Source organism: Suillus bovinus, assembly GCF_016758785.1.
Source record: "Suillus bovinus strain UH-Sbo-P2 chromosome Unknown EDB93scaffold_100, whole genome shotgun sequence".
Classification (NCBI taxonomy): Eukaryota; Fungi; Basidiomycota; class Agaricomycetes; order Boletales; family Suillaceae; genus Suillus; species Suillus bovinus.
In genome coordinates, this window is record NW_024542156.1 from 1 (window position 1) to 18,080 (window position 18,080).

An 18,080-nucleotide genomic window follows, 5' to 3' on the forward strand; every position below is an offset into this window, starting at 1 on the left:
AGGAGATTCCATCTGTATTGTAGTTGAGTGCTTGACTCAAGGCATAGTCCATGTTCATCTGCCTAATTATTTGGGATGCTCAGTAAGACCAGAAATGCTTGTAACTGGATGTGATGGTCATTCACCTTTCACCCTTCTGAAAATCCACCATGGAATGTGGGACAAAACATCTGTGCCGTGCACATGCACATCCTCCTATACCAGTGGCCTCCAGCTTTTGCCGGGAGGTGTTTGCTTGATTGACTGCATGGTGATTGTTGCAATCTGACCTTTGGACACGGTCTTGGGCAATACATAAATGACTCTTGTATCTTTCATCTCCAACCATGAATGCAAGACCATCCATCAATGATACTTCATCAGATGGATTCACTGGATGGAGGTGCTCGGCTTTGAAATTACCATCCATGACTAAAGTCCTGGTGAAGAGCCATGAAGGTGTGTTGTCCGGCCGGGTGGATGTACCGGTCAACAGGTCCAAGTTTATCCCTGGTTGTGGACATGCAGGGCAAAATAGGGCAAGATCACTGGCCTTTGGCTCACCATCTTTGTGAGCAAACCCATGCCACTTGTAAAGCTTGCATTGGCGCCACTTCCTGGCAGTTCTCATAAGTTCTCTGTAGCGATCCTACAGATCCTACTGTTTAATCACCAGATCACTGAGTACAGAGAATGAAAACTGACCAGAACCATCAATGAAAATATGCTTAAGGTCAGCCTCCGGATCTTACTGTAGTAATTCATGGCTGATGTACCACATTCGAGGTTGTCTAGCAGAAAGTCGTCCAAGACAGAGAATGTGAATGCAGTTTTTGGTCTGGTGAATGATGCCGGAAACAAGCCTGCTTGAAAGAGCTGCATATCCCAGGAGAGAGCACCGGGGCACTGGCAATATGAGATGGATAGAGAGTGAACAACTGTTACGACTTGGATGGTATCTGTTGGCGATGCTCAAACAGAGCATATGTCGTCAACGGTCGAGGATGTCCTTGGGCTAGCCCAAGGTTAGGGGTCTTACTTGGCGAGGCTTCGGCAAGTAAGATTTGACGTCTATGTCCAAATCGGGTAGCTTATGTCAAGCGGGTGCGAGATGATAAGCTATATTGGCCAAGGCTTACGACACCCGAAGGTTAATCGCAAGATCGTTGTTAATTAGAAGGACAGAAGTCCGACTAGTTAACAGGGGCTTTGCTCAGTCGACGAAGTCGATGAGTAAAGATCGAGACTATAGGCTTATCCGCAAGAGCAGATAAGAAGATAGAATATAGACTGCTGGCGAGGCAGAAAGGATCACTCTGGTGAGAGTAGGAGGTCAAGAACCAAGTAGATTCAAGTTAGGGAATACAGTACATGGTAGCGAGTTTATATAGAGGACAGGAGACGTATTAGTGGGAGATAACTCATACTACCAAGAGAGGCAATCGGTAAAGGGTATAACCATAACAGGAAGGCACGTTTGGTCGAGGTAGAACGTGCTGGATAAGAAAGTGAGTCAAAGATCGAAATAAGAAGTGAAACGCGCAGGGGCACGATCGTGCAGCTGTGGAGCTAAGTATAAGTCACATGTGCGACTGCGTACTGAGTCAGAGATCAAAAAGGGAAAAGGGCAAAGGGGATGCATCGTGCATCATATCATAGGTTACCGTCCGGATGGTAAGGGCAAGGGGACTGTCCACAGGATCAGTCAGGTGGTGGAACGGAGCATGGGTATGCTTCGTCAGCGAAAGGATCCGGCCAGATGTACTGGCTCTGCTGAAGCGACAGGTAGAGGGCGAAAGGGAATGCGAGGATGACAAGGATAACAAGGGTGAGGTCGGGGTAAGGGTATGATGCGAGGGCTGATACCAGAAGGATGAGGAGAAAAATGGTAGGGGCCCAAGCGTCTAGATGTTCTTGTAACAAACACCAGATTTGTCTACTATGGTGATAACCGGATGATCTGAGTTGGTGACAAGTGGAATGGAAGCTCCCTCCGGATAATCATCATAGTGTATATTTTCATCGGTATCTGACCATTCAAACAGGTCTGATGTGTATTCAGTGCTGCTGGGGCATGGAGTGCCATTGTGAGCGAGGTGAATGTACAGGCCAACTTTAATGAGTGATGTTTCTTGAAAAAATGATCTGGTCCATTGACTGATGCGATGGAATGGAATGTCTTTGATGCTGGGTTCTGCAGCAGTCTCTACAAAACAGAGGCCCATTAAAACAGCCATGGCATTTATAAACCCCATCCTTCTTGCAGACTGAACAAAGCTGGTCCGGGGGAGGGGCTTCTCTGACCATTAGTAAATTGATGTAGTCCTTGAACTTGTGCTTCCATTGCCGAAGATATTCATTCTGCCCCTGCATTATCCAGTCAGATGCAGACTGCAGAAATCAGAATGACTGTTGCTTGCCAGAGATTTTGGTAATTTAAACTGAGAGATGTCGCCTTGGTCAAAGTCAAAGTCCTCACCCTCGTGAAGCATCTGAGAGAACCCGGCTGTTTGCTTTGAGGGAGATTTTGTTGGTGATGATGTCACCGACTTTGTTTTTGGAGACCATGAATCTTTCACCCGAGATGACCTTGATCCTCTGGCTGTAGTTTTTTCCTTGAGTTTATATAGCTGAGGCAATTGTTTCTTCATTGGAGGAGTGTATGTGATTCCCTGTTGTTTACTAGTCTTTGCCATGATTGATATCACCACTTAGGATTGTTGGGCCAGGCAGTACGGTTAAGTATGATGACCTGTAGGCATATGACTTCACATTCTGCCTTCATTCTCCTTCAACTCCGGTCTCTGAGCGATTTGAATTGCCGGACCAGCACGACATCTTCCGTTCCTGTTAGTCATTGAGGTACCTTGGGTGATGAGAAAGGGACTGATTTGATTATCCAACTAGATCACTGTTCTTGGGCCATATTAGTATAAAGGACAATAATGTCACTGAAGATCTTGGAATATTATGTCCATTTATAATATATTAAGGTCTGCAATTGCCATAAGTTGTGTCATATCTGAGTCGGTTAACCAAACACATGGTAATCCTGCCATCATCCCAAATTTGAGTAGATTTCCTCCGGTATCAATGTGTCTCCCTATATGCCATATTTAAGAGTATTACTGTATGGGACCCAGGTGCTATATGATGAACTTGGTCTAAGTTCGCATGTTTTACAATTCTAAGTTCTACAATACAGAAACACAGGACATATTGAGCCTGAGGGTGACATGCTGGCGAACAATCTCTTGTTCGGTCTAATGTTGAGTACATGTGTGATTGGCTATGTAATCTTATACTATATCCTTTCCTCTACCGATACCTCAACTGCTTTGCAATGGCCCGATCCAACTTATCAGCACACAGTCCCCAAAAGACCAAGCAGAAATTGACGAAGGAAGAGCTGCTGGTGTTACAATCCCAGCTAGAAGAATGGAAGGAGGCCACCAGCAAGAATAGAAAAGCGATTCTGCATGCAGTCATAAGAGAGGCCAAGATCCAAGTCCCTAAGATGGATTCCCAGCTGTTGAAGAAAAGGAAATCTGTGAGCAACTGATTCTCTAATTGTATACATCCTCATGATGTATGAAGATGTACCGGGACTGGTTGTATAATCAGAGAGCTGAAAAGACTCTCAAAAAAGAGAGTAAGTTTGGTAAGAAATGGACCGCCCGGTTGGTGATAGAACACCAGTACAAGAAGGAGATAATTGAAAAGACTGGAGGAAGGCCAGGAGGAAAGAAAATGATTAAAAACTACCAGGGAGCGGTCAACACAATTATGGGAGGTTTATCTGAAGAGCAGCTGGAGGAAGCGAAGAAGACTGCAATAGAGTGGTCTAGCAAGGCTCCTCCTACGGATGTCCAGGCTGAGTTTACTCAGAAGAAAGCTCCGGGTATGATGAAAGATCTTGCAACTCAGTTATGGAGGCAGGCTGGTATGAGGATATTCATATTGTCAGCATGGAAAACAGGGGAAGGGGAAGTGAGGATCAATGGGTGAGTTGCATTCTCATGCTCCCAACTGGTAAAGGGCTGATCAGGTCATCAGAATGGACTTCAATGAACAGTTGGAAGGTAATAGTTTTACCAATACAAAGGACTGGAAGCCCATGTTATCAGAGTGGAATGCCTATGTTGGAGAAGAGTTCGGTGAGCTTCTTTTATGTGCAATGTCAATTGATCCGGTCAAGTACTTACACCAAGTTGTGATACCAGCAGTTGATCAGAATGATGAGGATGACAATGAGGATTGGGGGGGAAAGGACAGCGGAAAGCAAAGGAGAAAAAAGGAGGAGTTTGCTTTGGAGGTGGACACCTGTGGGCTTCCAGTCATACCAGATATCGAGGACCTCAGCCTAGAAAAAAAAAAGTCTCTCATCCACACATTCCTCACAAGACACTACAGTATGTTTCGTCGACTAAATATGTGAAGATTCAATCACACAACTATATATCTTGCAGGGTTTTGCAGTCAGAAGCCAAAGGCTTCTGTTCCTTGGTCTGCAGTGACGGAGGCTCAGGATGATTTTATCAAGTCCAAGTTTTTACCTGCTGGTGTGAAGATCAAGGACCCGTCAAAGCTTCAGTTGCATGAAGCTGATAAGCTGTTAGAGCTCTGGCATCAGAGACAAAAGGACGAGGTTCCATCAACATTTGAATTCAAAGGCTGGCAAAACCACAACAAGGAGATGAGAGAACTGAAGAAGAGGACCTCTGGACAGGTGGAACAAGACTCCAGTAGTGAGGGGGAGGATAGTGATGAAGGTGCTGGTGATGGCACGAGGTCCGGTCTAGCAACTGCAAAGACCAAGGCACCGGTTAAAATGCCAACTGGAAGGATGGAGCCCAAGTCATGAAAGCTGACCAGATGGGTGGAGCAGGAGTCGAGTAGTGAGGGGGAGGATAGTGACAAAGGTGCTGGCAATGGCACAAAATCTAGTCTGGCAACTGCAAAGACCAAGGTTCTGGTTAAAACACCAACTGGAAGGATGGAGCTGGAGTCACGAAAGCCGACCAGACGGGTAGAGCAGGAGTCGAATAATGAGGGGGAGGATAGTGATGAAGGTGCCGGATATGGCATGAGATCCGGTCTGACGACAGCAAAGACCAGTGTTCCGGTTGAAAAACCAACTGGCAAGCCGACTAGGAAGACAACTGGAAGGATGGAACACCAGTCAAGTCGCGAGAGAAATGTAGGTGATGAAGAAGTCCAATTACTTCCTTCAAAGTCCAAATCAATTGGAAGGCAAAATTGAGCTGTCCAATCCAATTCAGAGCAGGAAAATGCTATCCTGGTGAGGAAGATGTATCAAAAGGAACCTACACCAAAATCCACGGCACCTTTGACGATGCAAGCTACTCATAAAACAAGGAAGACAACCAAAGCTCAAATTGATAACCTGGAGCCAAAGAGATCAGCAAGAACCACAAAGGTGTCTTATAAAGTGAACTACATGCAAAGGCAGTGATCATCCGGATCCATAGAATGTACTATACAAGGCTAGAGAGTATCAAATGTATATATATACATCATGTTGACAGTCTATATATTGATACGAGTTGAAATGCCAGTAATAACTCATTGGCAGACTGAAGAACTTCCTGGCTGACAGATGCTTCTTCCAGTGACATTGTACTGTGGGCAATTTCCATATCCAACCAGTGGATCACCAAGCGCAAATCACCTACAGTGCGCTGAATCACAAATCCAATGGGTGCCGGTTCACCAACCGCAACTAAATACCAATAAATAACACTGATGTTTCATAGTATGGGAGACGTACATGACGGATCTGGAAGACCATGTACTGGATCCGGATCCAGAGTGGCGATTGTAATGTCCAATGGCCTGTCTTTCTGAACGGATGCCGGAGCTGTCCCAAAGCCCATGTCCAGAGGCTTGTGAGAAAGTTGAATATCCACTAAATTCACAATCAACAAGATAAGGCACAACAATGAGAAGACTTACTTGAGTGATCCAGGTGTACCGGATGGAGTGTACAAAATCCCATATCCAAAGGGTGCTTGTCCGGTTGGAGTGCATTGAAATCCGTATGCAAAAGGCGATCGTCTGGCTGGAGTGTGTCAAAACCCATATCCAAAGGGAGATCATCCAGTTGGATGTTTACTGGATCAACATGAGGATGGAACAAAATTAATGAATGAGACATACATGAGTGACAGGATGCTGGATCTGTGTGAAAGCCCATGTTCAAAGGAATCTGTTCCACTTGCATGTCTACTAAAGTTGCATTGAACAGTGTAACATAACACAATGACAAGACCTACATGACTGAACCAGACCATCACGAGCCGGAACATCATGAGCCGGATAATCATGAGCCGGAATGCTGCAAAAGCCCATGTCCAGAGGGTTGTTGATGGTGTCAGGTGCCTGGTGGGTATCTAACTTGCTGCCTGGTGGAAATCCCATGTCCAATGCTGATATGGATGGAGGAGTCGATGGCTGGTCAACATTGTGTCGAGGGAGGAATCCCATATCCAATAGTTCTGTCTCTGGTTGACCTGGGATGTGGGCAAACCGGATGTCTCCTGACCGGATGTGTTCCATCTGCTTCAATCATCTACCATCCTTCCACCGGTCGTGAGCTGACAAGAGATCTGAGTCTGGAGAAAATCTTAATTATCAGTCTTTTGTAGCAGCACAAGACAACACTCACATTCCCCCATGCTGGTGCAATTCATCCAAGGGTTGCTGTAGATCTGCTGCTCACCTTGCTGCTCCAAAATGTCAAACACTACCAATGAATGTTTAGTGCCTTCCAGGTTCTGAAAATGGATGGTTGTGTACCTTCGGCCTCATGAGATAATTGCAAGTTATCTAGAGTCAGCTCTATGGATGATATCTTCTTGCAGCCTGATTGGAATTTATGCAATCCCATCTCTGGGAGATGATACCTTTTTCCGGCTTGCATTTGTGCTTCCAAAACCTGTGACTGGATGCTTGAGAATTTCATAATGATAAAGTACGGCATGTTTTTACACAACAATGAAATTAATTCGGCATACCGAACCGGTGCATTGACCACGTATCCGGCAATCTCCGAGATGGCCCGGAGATCCGGTAGTAGTAAATTTTCCAACATTCATCATTCCCACCTGGTTCTCTTGTCCTAGCCAACCAGCTGCCCTTATCGTCTCATTGAAACCATGTCTTACAACACCAATACTTCTGCTGCTGCTGCCACAGTGAACCAGGCACTTGTTGATCTTCTTGACAGGTTGAATGAGTTGGTTGAAGAGGTCCTCTGGTCACAGTCAGAGGAAGATAAAATGAGATTGAGCCAGACCATTGCTTTTCAATTGGTAGTGTTGCCATAGCTCCGGCTTTTGCCGGTTCCTGGCCAAAGACTGTAACCAGCTACAGCCGAGCCTAACAAAGCCAAGCCTGGGAAAAAGCTGGCTCCACATGTGGCAGCTTGAGCTGCAGCTCTGGCTTGCGAGCTGGTTACATCGAAACTTTGTACATATCATGATATTGCTCTATGGCGGAGACAGTAGGAATCGCCATCGCCCATTGCCATTTACATCATCAAGCCATGTTCATAGTCCCTCACTATCAAGCTCAGTCTCTCCCCCCAACTCTAGCGGAACAAGAACTCCATCAACAATAGCACGGAGTGTTGTACCACCAGAAGCAATCAAAAACAAGATCATTTCTGCACCACCTGCACCTGACAATGGTCATTCACCCAGTCCTGCAACCATTATATCTGCCCCCAAGTCACCCCCAGCAAATCAGACCATCTATGATGACCAGGAACGATTGGGTAAGGGACCGCATCATTATTCTATTTTCTTGGCTGACTTTTACAGATGTAGCTAAATGCAAGAAGCTTATAGAAACAATCCAAGGTGATGATCAGGTGAGTCAATTTAGTGAAATCATGTTCAGACTCGTGATTACTGACACATCATGCAGGAGGAGGAAACCATATTCGCTGGAATCACAGATGATGAACATGCATATATCATGCAGTTCATTGACGAAGATGATGAGACTCGGGGAAAGTGGGTGACTTCATGTAATATCTTGCTATACCTAACACTGGAAATTTCCTAGATTTGTTTATCACCCAGACTCGGAGACATTCATAGTGACTTTGCCAAGCCAGGCTCATGAGCAACCCATCACACAAATCAACTTCGCTTTTCAAACAGCTATTACATCAATTGGCCACGACAATGCACTTGTCCAAGTCTATGCGCATGCAAATAGCCGCTTTTCAGGTGACAGTATCCACACAGACCCTGATATTCACATCATCTGCACACCATTCATTGATATTGGGGTACTGAACAAGCCTATCTCCCTCTGGATTATAGAGAATTGTTTGTCCCAGACCGAAAGCGCGGGTTGAAACAAGATATGTCGCATCATTGACGACGATGGGGGGATCCTATTGGCTTCACTAATCAATATGATTGAAGCACACCGATATGCTAATCCAGATCCTGACAGTGAGATTGCACAGTGTTTGCGATCAAAGCCAGTGATGTCTTTTGAAGAGTGGATGCCCCTGAGGAGATGATCCAACCAGTTTTGCCCTGTCATATCTGAGGGGCACAGCTGGGTTGAACTCTCGAAGATTGAGTTTCATACATGGATTTGCCCTGAAGACAGCCCAATTGATCTTGACAACAATGACTCTTCAGTGTATTCTAAAGGGGTAAGCAATGACTTTTTCACACTTTCACCTTTCCTGAGCACACACTTGCAAAGTCTTTTCCCCATCAAGAACACCCAAGAGATGGACGCAATGATTGGTCAAGGCATAGCAAGGATACGAGACATAATCCTCCATCACTTAGTCTTACTCAATCCAGAAGGTGACCACCATGATGTACACCAATGGACTCCACCTGCAAAGGTGATCCAGATGGAAGGAGATCAAGGCATCATTAGTAACCGCAGTGTGGGCAACTGCATATAACCGCTACAAGCTCTGGCACTGTAGTCTCCTGAAGTGCAAGGCAGAAGGGGCTGATGATAGCTCAACAAAGAAGGTGCGTGTTTGAGTGTAAGTTCTCCTTTTGTAAAAAAAAATGATTAATATCCGACTCATAGCCTTGCAGAGCTGTGCAATCCAAGTCCTCTTGGGTGATGTTCATTGACCCATGCCTCATCCGTCTACCATTTCATATCTGCTTTCCCTAGCTCATGTATTCAAGCTTTCACGTACTTTCTCACATAATATGAATCATGTTGTGTTGTTGACTATATTTGCTTCAATACTACTACACTTGTATATAAGCTGAAGTTCTGGACTTAAAGCTTATAGTGCTCTTCAGCACCTTCACTTCATTGCATGCATCATCCTTGTCAGGATCAGTGTCCGGCAGGCAGTGTTGTACCTAAGCCACCTGCATCTCGGGATGCACCCACACTCAACATTGACATCAACCAGGCTGATGACTCAGAATCCTTTAACCTTGATGTATCTGGATCCAGTGACGACGCTGACCCAGCACCTCCAGTACGTAAAGCCAACAAGAAGACAAAGAAAGGGCCAGCACCTGCCAGTGTACCTTTGGATTTTGAAGCACCACCAGATCCTCTCCTTCAAATGCAGGCATCTCAAAAAACTGCAACATCAGATGACATTAACTATTTCTTTCAGAAGCAAAAGGACAAAGACACTATTTGTGTCATTTGCGAGTAAGTCTTTGCTAGTGTATGCCATTGATCATTCATCTAACTATTCACATTTCTAGGGCTGAGCAAAAGCCAGATCCAGCTACATGGGATGGGAGCCATGGAAAAAGAAAATGGGAATACTTGAGCAATACTGGGAATACGCCATTGCATGGACATGTCAAGAGGTTTCATTTACTCCTCTATCTCATTCTGGCAGAAGAATGCGGGTGGTCCATATTTGTCGTCAGTGTCAAACTAGCCTTCAAAATGGGATACACACTAGCTGAAATGTGTAAAGTTGTCGAGGGAGGCGCCAAACTATCTAATCTTCCTAAGCGTGCAGCTGGAGCCAGTAGTACCACCTTAGCTGGCCCATGTGATACAGGATCAATTCCAGAGTTCACGCATCCCACCTTCATCCAACACCTTGTATCTTTCATTGTTGCTGACGATCAGGCAAGCCCTTGCACAATTTCATTATTTCTTACTGACAACAGTCAACAGTTGATCAACGTTATCGAGTGTCTTGAATTCAGATGCCTCCTTTTACTTCTCCGCCAAGAACTTCATGAGAAGGATATTCCTCACCATACTAAGATCTGCGCAGAAATTATCAAGGCCTGGCAAGAGTATTTTGTGACTCTGAAAGACGATATGGCTGTATGTATTTTTTATCTCCATAATTTACAGATTCTCATCATACTTAGAATGCCGTTGGGACAATCTCATTCACTGCTGATGTCTGGTCATCGAAGACTCTCGGCGCATATTTAGCAATGATGGCTCATTGGATCGCAGAGAACCAGAAGTTGGCCACACTTGAGCTGAAGGCAGCACTGATCACATTTTGCCGGATCAAAGGAAGTCACACCAGAAAGTACCTAGCAAGGACAATCTTGTATTTACTTGATCGTGCAGATATCACTGTAAAGGTGTGGTGACCTGTCAGATACCGACCTTCACTTACATTAATTCAGGTTGGACATTTCACCATGGACAATGCGGGCAACAATGCGACATGTATGGAAGAACTTGCCAAACTGCTGGAACAACACGACATCACTTTTGACCCACTTGACAAGTGGGTGATGTGTTTCCCCCATATTATGAATATATGTGTACAACACATCGCTGATCATTTCACTAACTCCATTGTTGCTGCACAAGAAGTCTCACGGGCATGGGATGCAACTATCAATGGTGTTGTGATGGACAAAAAAACCTACATTGCAGCTATCACAAATAACCCAGTTGCGCTGGGCCGGTCAGCTATCAAAGCGATCCGAGTATCTGGACTGCGTTGCGATGAATTCATGGAAGTTGTCAAAACCGGAAATGCCAAGCAATGGTTCAAATCTCCTTTGAATGAGCTGGTTACCGTTCCTGAGGTTGAACTCCTTTGTGATGTCTGCATGAGATGGGACTCGACGTATTTCATGATCAATCGCTTACGAGCAATGCGTCCAGTAAGTCTAATACATGTCATTTTCACTCATGCTATACATTCTTGTGTCAGGCCATAGACTTCTTCCTTAGCATGCCTAATCAGCAGGACATTTCTGGTCATAAGATGACCAACTCAGAGTGGCAAGTTCTCAAGGACCTTGAAAAGATTCTAGATGTATGTATACAACCTCCACCCTTAATTATCTTGAATTTTAATCCTGTTCGCTACTCAATTACAGGTACCTCATAGAGTGCAGCAACGGATGTCATCTAAGAGCATGCCCCAGTTAGGTAGTGCAGTTCCATGCTTCGAGTTGTTCATGACCGCATGGGAATCACTCGCTACCAAATTTCCTTGACTCCATCCCTCTATTGATGTTGGCTTGGAATGGGCTAAGTCGTACTACATTCGCATGGACCTGACAGATGCATATGTTATAGTGATGTGTAAGTCTACTATACTTGGTGATAAATGACTACTAATTGACACGCCCACCGCATTACAGTGATTGATCCATCAGTCAGACTCACTTGGATAAAGGACTACTGGGATGATGGTTGGATAACACGTGCTGAACAAATGATATGCAACCTCGTAAGTACTAACTGACCGTCTGACCGTTTATGCCAATCTGATTGTTTAGATGGTGGAATACCGAAAGCAAATTTCACCTGAGGCTGCCAAGCAGTCAAATACCACTCACACCTCCAAGGTTGACACAATCAACTCGCTCGCTCGACTTTATGGCCTTGGAGATATGCGTGTGAAGGGTCCACAGCAGTCTCAAGGCCCACAGACTATTGAGCAAGAGTATCAATCTTACGTTAATGGTGACCTTTGGGATGAAGGCGTTGACGTACTCAAATTCTGGGAGGTACATCACACCATTTATTCTTTCAACTGCAGTACTAACGTTCTCTGCTTTTGATAGATGAAGCAGAAGACGCACCCAACATTATTTGCAATTGCCATGGACTATTTGCCTGTTCAGGCCTCTGCAGTCCCATGTGAACGAGTTTTCTCATCAAGTGCAGAAACTGACATGAAAAAACGGAACCGAATCAGTGAGACATTGATGGAGGCGCTACAGATGTTGAAATACAGCCTGAAAAAAGAACAGCTCAATTTCTCTCAACAGTTCACAATGTCACAGCATGACCTTCCTGATGATGATCCCGACGAGCTGAGTGGAGTGCAACTGAATGTATCTCAGGATCCCATGGATGACATACTAGCTACAATCGCGTCAGAGGAGACTGAGGATATGCCAGACCACATTTATATTTTTCCACAGCCTTCATCTTGGACTTGTTAGAGGCTACAATTTTTATCTGTAACATAGCATTCGGAACCGCCTCAGTTATCTGTGTACTACTAGTATGCACTAATACTACTTATGTTGAACTTCTTTTTGACTGCAGAGGCCGGTAAAATGCCATGGCACGTGACCTCGGTGATACTCGTGATTCATCTGTTCAATTCCGGAAGTTGCCGCTATGGCGCACATACGTGTTGAATGTGTGTATCATTGGCATATCATATCTGTTCAAATTCTATCTGTGTACATCAACATCATACTTAGGACTTGATGATTCCTGTGCGTGTCAATGGGAGGTATCGGCTGAAAGACAAAGTAGGGTCAGGTGCTTATGGTAAGTGAATTGTTTTTATTATTACATCTCACTGCGAGGACTGGACTTTGTGACAGGTGAAGTGTATCATGCAAGTGATATCATTGGCGAATGGTGATGTGATTGTCAAGCTTCAATGTATTACTGGCACCACCATCACCAGCTTGGAGCACAAGTATAATGTGCTCAGGCAACTTGGTGATACTGTTGGCATCCCCCATGTCCACTGGTTTGGACGGGAGGACAGTTATGATGCCCTAGTCCTTGATCATCTTGGACAGTCGCTTGAGAGTGTATTCAAGGCATATCAACACTCATTCAGCCACAACACTATAGTGTTCATAGCTCATCAGCTCGTAAGTATTTCCTAAATCACATGTACTGATTCTAACATTTTCACTAGGTCTGCCGCCTCCAGTACATTCACTCCAAACACTTCATTCATCGCAACTTGAAGCCCAACGACATTCTTATCGGAACTGGCAAGGATGCAGCACAAGATTTTTCTTGTCGACTTTGGCATTTCCAAACAATACAGATGTCCATGCACTCACCTCCATATTGCATTTAAACAAACCGCCTCCTTGACAGGAACTCCAGCTTTCACATCCATTAATAGCCATGCAGGTATGGAGCTAGGACATCGTGATGATATCGAGTCCCTCGCATACCTCTTAATCTACCTATTTTGTGGATCTCTACCTTGGCTTTGCTGTAGTGGCATCTCTGACAAGCAAGTTGTTGAGATGAAGTACGATACGATGAAGTTGTGCCAAGACCTTCCTGAAGAGGTTGAACAGATCCTCACCTATTCATGTTCCCTCTCGTTTGACCAGAAACCAGACTATGCATTCTTATGTCGCCTTCTTCAGCGCATCAACAGTACATCTGAGTCTTGCCTAGCAGGACCATGTACCCGACTGGTCCACTGTTTCCCCCGCACCTTGCAAGACCCCCAATGGCAATGCAGATTCCACCATGCCCCGCCACTCATGTCGTTTGAAGGTGCAGGCTTTTTATTCATGCGCTATGTATTCCCTGTGCAGCAACCGCCACCCTCGGACTGTACAGAAATGAGTGCTACTTCAATAAATGTGAGTACACTTATTTTTTTATATTCATCAAGTTGTTGACTTAAACGGTCTGCAGGTCTATGTCACACAATAACTCATGTCTTACTGTGTTGTATTCTTGTTTGTATGTCAAAAATTCATGTAACTACTTGACCGCAACAATATGAGTGAATTTGAGCCTTCTGTGATTCGGTTCAAGCTGGCTCGAGCTGTGGCTCTATGAGCCTTAGCTAAAGCTGACTCATATGGCTAGCCACGGCAGGCCGGGCTGGATATAATGGCTTAGCTCACTATAAATAGCTGAGCTGCAAATGAAGCTGGTAGAAGCCAAGCTGGCTCTTGGCTAGCTGAGCCGTGGAAACACTAGATATCACAATTCGGGCATTCTGTAGTTTTGACTCCAGTAGCCAATAGTTGTTCGGGGTAATCACCAACAAAGCAAGTGAAGAGAGGATGACAATGGCGTGAGACGCCATCCCCACTTTGCATCACTAGACCATCAAGACCAGCTTTTTCCAGCGGTGACAAGATATGAGACATGCAAGCATGATAAAGGTTTGCAGCACTTCTGCGACATGAAGCCTTGTTGGTAATATGCTCAAGGCGAGTTGTGGGAAGATACCCAAGAAGGATTTGTGTGCGTTGGGACAGTTTTTGACGAATCTCTTTCGGTATATTACCAATAGTAAGGTAGACAGGGTATGCGGTTTTGTTACGGAACACAGTGACTTGTGTTTTATCAGTTGAAATGATGATGGGAACGATAGTTGCGCCTGGCCGCTGTTTGTCGAGCTTTTTCTGTTCAATATCAAGGTTAATTTGATTGAGCAACCAATATGAATCTATGTGAGCTCACCTGAGTACTCCACCACCATTTATCTGTGTGCATGTCGCCGAAATACCAAACTGTTTTATCAGCGTCTGTGTAATGGTGTTCTGGTGCAAACACAAGAAAGTCGGCAAAGTCTGGGTTGCCATAGAGATCCTTGATGCATTCGAGTATGTCCGCAGTAGAAAATATTGAACACTTCGCCCACAACAACAACCTGTTCATGGCAAAACCTCGGATGACCAGGAAGTTGTGTGTCGATGATACTATTAAGCCCCCTTGCATTTTTGTAAGACAGACCAAGGTGTTCACTGACCTGTGAATAAAGATAAGTCACTTTCAAGTCCGTGAATATTAAAACAAACGCCCTAAACCATCAATACTAAGCAAGTCCGAAAATGCTGTTGAGCTCAGGCCATGTAACTTCGCCCATTGCGCAACCTCCCAGTCCATTTGAGAGGAAAACGGAGCATAAGGATTTTCCGCATTCAAGTTGTTGATACTGGAAGCATATGTAGCATTCACATTTTGAATTTTGGCTTGGGTGATAGGCTGTCCTGCTCGATGATTGGGATAAGACTCAATGACTCTATTGTGATCTGCAATTTGCTGTTCAATCTGGTGGCACATTTCGCAGTCGATACTGCCGTCATTGTCGTCCATAGGATCATCTACTTCCACCCCTGCCCATCCCTCATCCTCCTGCACTGGCAGCTTCCATTCATTATCCTCCCTACCATCTTCCTTGTCACTGCTATTTCCGTCATGCTCGCCATTTCCGTCATGCTCAGCAAATGATTGCAGGACTTCGTCTTCGAAGTCCTGCATTTCTTCCTCATACATATGATGTGGTCCCTCAGGCACCTCAGACTTGTTGCGAGGTTCATTGAGAGGTTGGAATTCTGAATTGACATGGGTATGTGATTGACAGTACAGCGCATGACAACAGGGATCACGGCTCTTAGCAAGATGTTGACTGAGGTCAATAACAGTAAGGTTGTCGCAGGCACAGGCAGGGCATTTTGTCAACATTTCAGACGACTGAGAAAACTGAGATGACTGAGACTAAGATAGGGTTGGGGGAGGTGAAGCGAAACGGTGAAGCGAAACTGAGATGGGGGTCAGGGGTTAGAAATGGTGCTGGTGCAACGGCCAAGCTAGTAAATTGATACTAAAACATTTGAGGGTCAGTCTGAGGTAAAAAAAAAAAATGGATGAGCTCACGAGAACTAAAGTCAGGGCTCATAAAGTTAAACAGCCTCTGCCGTTGAAATGCACTAAAAATTTGACAGTGCCCTCAAACTTTTCAACTTCCTCCCACTCTCTCATCTTCACACTCCTTTACCGCCGTTAAGTCATCCCTGCCCTTTCAATCTAGTGTACAATGTCCACACCTATTAATTCTTGTGGTGAGTAGCCACCAGCAGACTCAGAGATGCCTACTTCTCACCTTCGGGCATCGATAGAGGCTCGAAATGCCAAGAAAAAAGCTATGGAAAACGCTGGTGAGCAAGTAATCCGATATGCCAATATCAATGTTCAATGCTCACCTGTAAGTGCAGTTTGGCTGCCAAAATTAACCAGAAAAGTTCATCAAGCTTCACCAGTAACTCAACTAGGAAGTTCAGGTGCTGGCAGTAACCATCAGAAACAGAGGAAAATCAGCACCAACAGTAAGTTTTTCTTCCTCCTACGAGGTACAGGAACTTGACACTCACCTTTGACCAGAGGATGCACTGAGCAGAAAAGCAGAATTGCCTCCAGATGTAGTTGCTCGCAGTGACAAGAGCCTGCCTTTGAAGATAAGTGAATCATTAGTTTTATGAGTCATAGATTAGCACTAACTTAATGGTATACAACATTAGAGCGGCAGCATACCTTCGTGGACGATGAACACAATGAGGAATCAAGTGCCGGTGACTCGGAGGACTTGGAGCCTAAAACACCTTGAGGTCAGTGATTTTCTAGATGCGGAAAAGGAAGTCTTACTCATGCTAGTGCACAGGCTTGTATCGACCTCACAAGCTTCGGCACACATATGCGATGCTGGATGTCAATGCCAGTACATTGTTCAACTCTGACGAGCTCGACTCTGATACACAGGTTGACAGGTAAGAATGGTCAAGACTTGGATGCTGACGAGGAGAGTGAAGGCGAGGACCAAGAGACCACTGCCATGAGGCTCGCTGATGAGGTCAGCAATAGGTTACTTAAGCTGCACCAGTTGCCATCACTCACAATGATATTGAAGGTCCCTTCGTTTGTCACCAACTCGGGTGACAAAAAGATGAAGCCACACAATGTTCAATCATGCAGCAAAAGCAAATCTCAGTCTGCTCAATCTGCTCGAGATCGCAAACAAGCAGCTGAGGTGAGTCCAAAATAAACTGTTCTCATGTGACGATCATCCAGTGAACATTTACTAGATTCCGACCTGGTGCAACAATGATGGTTCTGAGCATACCGATGAAACTACTACTCAGTGTGGGGGATCCAAAGAGGCCTACTCTAGTGATATTGGAGGCACTACAGTCACCTCCACCACACCTGCGCCCAAGAGTACTGCTCGTCTCATTCGATATGAGACTGGGAAGGTGAAACTACTTGATCAAAATCAAGAGACTTGCTGAGTAGTCCGGGATGCAATTATGGATGCCAAGGGCCACCTCATTTTTGTCAATGCTTATCCCGAACTTGTTGACAAAAATCAAGTTGCGCTCCAGTCCTTGCTTACAGTGGCCAATAAATGTGGTGCACATACCATCAAACAACATCTTCAAGAAGACACATGTTACGGACTTGGATAGTATCTGTTGGCAATGCTCAAACAGAGTGTGTGCTGTCAACAGTCGAGGACGTCCCTGGGCTAGCCCAAGGTTAGGAGTCTTACTTGGTGAGGCTTCGGCAAGTAAGGTTTAATGCCTATGTCCAAATTGTGTAGCTTACGTCAAGCGGGGCTCAACGATAAGCGTATCTGCCAAGGCTTACGACACCTGAAGGTTAATCGTAAGATCTGCGTTAATAGAAGGATGGAAGTCCAACTAGTTAACAGGGGCTTTGCTCATCGACGAAGTCGATGAGTAAAGATCGAGACTAGAGACTTATCCGTGATGAGCAGATAAGAAAGTAGAATATAGACTGCTGGCTAGGCAGAAGGAATCACTCTTGTTAGGAGTAGGAGGTTAAGAACCAAGTAGATTCAAGTTTAGGAGCTAGATACATGGTAGCGAGTTTATATAGAGGAGAGGACATGTATTAGTGGATGATAACTCGTACTACCGGAAAGGGAACTGGTCAAAGGGTGATACTAGAAAAGGAAGGCACATTCGAGGTGAGTCATAGGCGAACCAGAATGTGCAAGTAGGAACTGAGTCAGAGAACAGAAACAGGAAGTGAAACAAGCAGGGGCACAATCGTGCAACTGCAGAGCTAAATATAAGTACAAATGTGCGACT

General features: G+C 45.0%; 8 protein-coding genes across 8 annotated transcripts; 4 read left to right on the plus strand and 4 right to left on the minus strand.

The window, feature by feature from the left end:
* Positions 1-121: 121 nt before the first annotated feature.
* Positions 122-915, minus strand: EDB93DRAFT_1094663 (uncharacterized protein; the record flags this gene model as incomplete). The annotated part of the gene is made up of 2 exons (XM_041446618.1): positions 122-628; positions 661-915. Coding segments are annotated over 2 exons (762 nt in total), but the record flags the coding sequence as incomplete, so codon positions are not given.
* A 765-nt stretch (positions 916-1,680) lies between these two features.
* Positions 1,681-2,216, minus strand: EDB93DRAFT_1255695 (uncharacterized protein; the record flags this gene model as incomplete). The annotated part of the gene is made up of 2 exons (XM_041453826.1): positions 1,681-1,838; positions 1,907-2,216. The coding sequence occupies 2 exons, from the start codon at positions 2,214-2,216 to the stop codon at positions 1,681-1,683; spliced, it is 468 nt and encodes a 155-aa protein (XP_041302246.1).
* A 1,106-nt stretch (positions 2,217-3,322) lies between these two features.
* EDB93DRAFT_1255696 (uncharacterized protein) lies at positions 3,323-5,242 on the plus strand (the record flags this gene model as incomplete). Its single annotated transcript, XM_041453827.1, has 6 exons — positions 3,323-3,529; positions 3,577-3,983; positions 4,036-4,136; positions 4,203-4,391; positions 4,449-4,804; positions 4,868-5,242. 6 exons carry the CDS (start codon positions 3,323-3,325, stop codon positions 5,240-5,242), a joined length of 1,635 nt encoding a protein of 544 aa, XP_041302247.1.
* Positions 5,243-5,565: 323 nt separating this feature from the next.
* EDB93DRAFT_1108256 (uncharacterized protein) lies at positions 5,566-7,093 on the minus strand (the record flags this gene model as incomplete). Its single annotated transcript, XM_041447821.1, has 10 exons — positions 5,566-5,622; positions 5,676-5,722; positions 5,771-5,908; positions 5,956-6,114; positions 6,160-6,228; positions 6,276-6,539; positions 6,576-6,614; positions 6,668-6,745; positions 6,799-6,950; positions 7,017-7,093. 10 exons carry the CDS (start codon positions 7,091-7,093, stop codon positions 5,566-5,568), a joined length of 1,080 nt encoding a protein of 359 aa, XP_041302248.1.
* A 3,865-nt stretch (positions 7,094-10,958) lies between these two features.
* Positions 10,959-11,450, plus strand: EDB93DRAFT_1094642 (uncharacterized protein; the record flags this gene model as incomplete). The annotated part of the gene is made up of 3 exons (XM_041446616.1): positions 10,959-11,111; positions 11,162-11,266; positions 11,331-11,450. 3 exons carry the CDS (start codon positions 10,959-10,961, stop codon positions 11,448-11,450), a joined length of 378 nt encoding a protein of 125 aa, XP_041302249.1.
* Positions 11,451-12,680: 1,230 nt separating this feature from the next.
* EDB93DRAFT_1243201 (kinase-like domain-containing protein) lies at positions 12,681-13,890 on the plus strand (the record flags this gene model as incomplete). The annotated part of the gene is made up of 6 exons (XM_041452112.1): positions 12,681-12,744; positions 12,801-12,837; positions 12,887-13,079; positions 13,127-13,232; positions 13,324-13,605; positions 13,850-13,890. The coding sequence occupies 6 exons, from the start codon at positions 12,681-12,683 to the stop codon at positions 13,888-13,890; spliced, it is 723 nt and encodes a 240-aa protein (XP_041302250.1).
* Positions 13,891-14,159: 269 nt separating this feature from the next.
* Positions 14,160-15,657, minus strand: EDB93DRAFT_1255700 (uncharacterized protein; the record flags this gene model as incomplete). The annotated part of the gene is made up of 3 exons (XM_041453828.1): positions 14,160-14,594; positions 14,653-14,936; positions 14,991-15,657. 3 exons carry the CDS (start codon positions 15,655-15,657, stop codon positions 14,160-14,162), a joined length of 1,386 nt encoding a protein of 461 aa, XP_041302251.1.
* A 403-nt stretch (positions 15,658-16,060) lies between these two features.
* Positions 16,061-17,255, plus strand: EDB93DRAFT_1255701 (uncharacterized protein; the record flags this gene model as incomplete). Its single annotated transcript, XM_041453829.1, has 8 exons — positions 16,061-16,130; positions 16,188-16,298; positions 16,354-16,431; positions 16,491-16,541; positions 16,594-16,677; positions 16,737-16,819; positions 16,877-16,996; positions 17,052-17,255. 8 exons carry the CDS (start codon positions 16,061-16,063, stop codon positions 17,253-17,255), a joined length of 801 nt encoding a protein of 266 aa, XP_041302252.1.
* Positions 17,256-18,080: the final 825 nt, after the last annotated feature.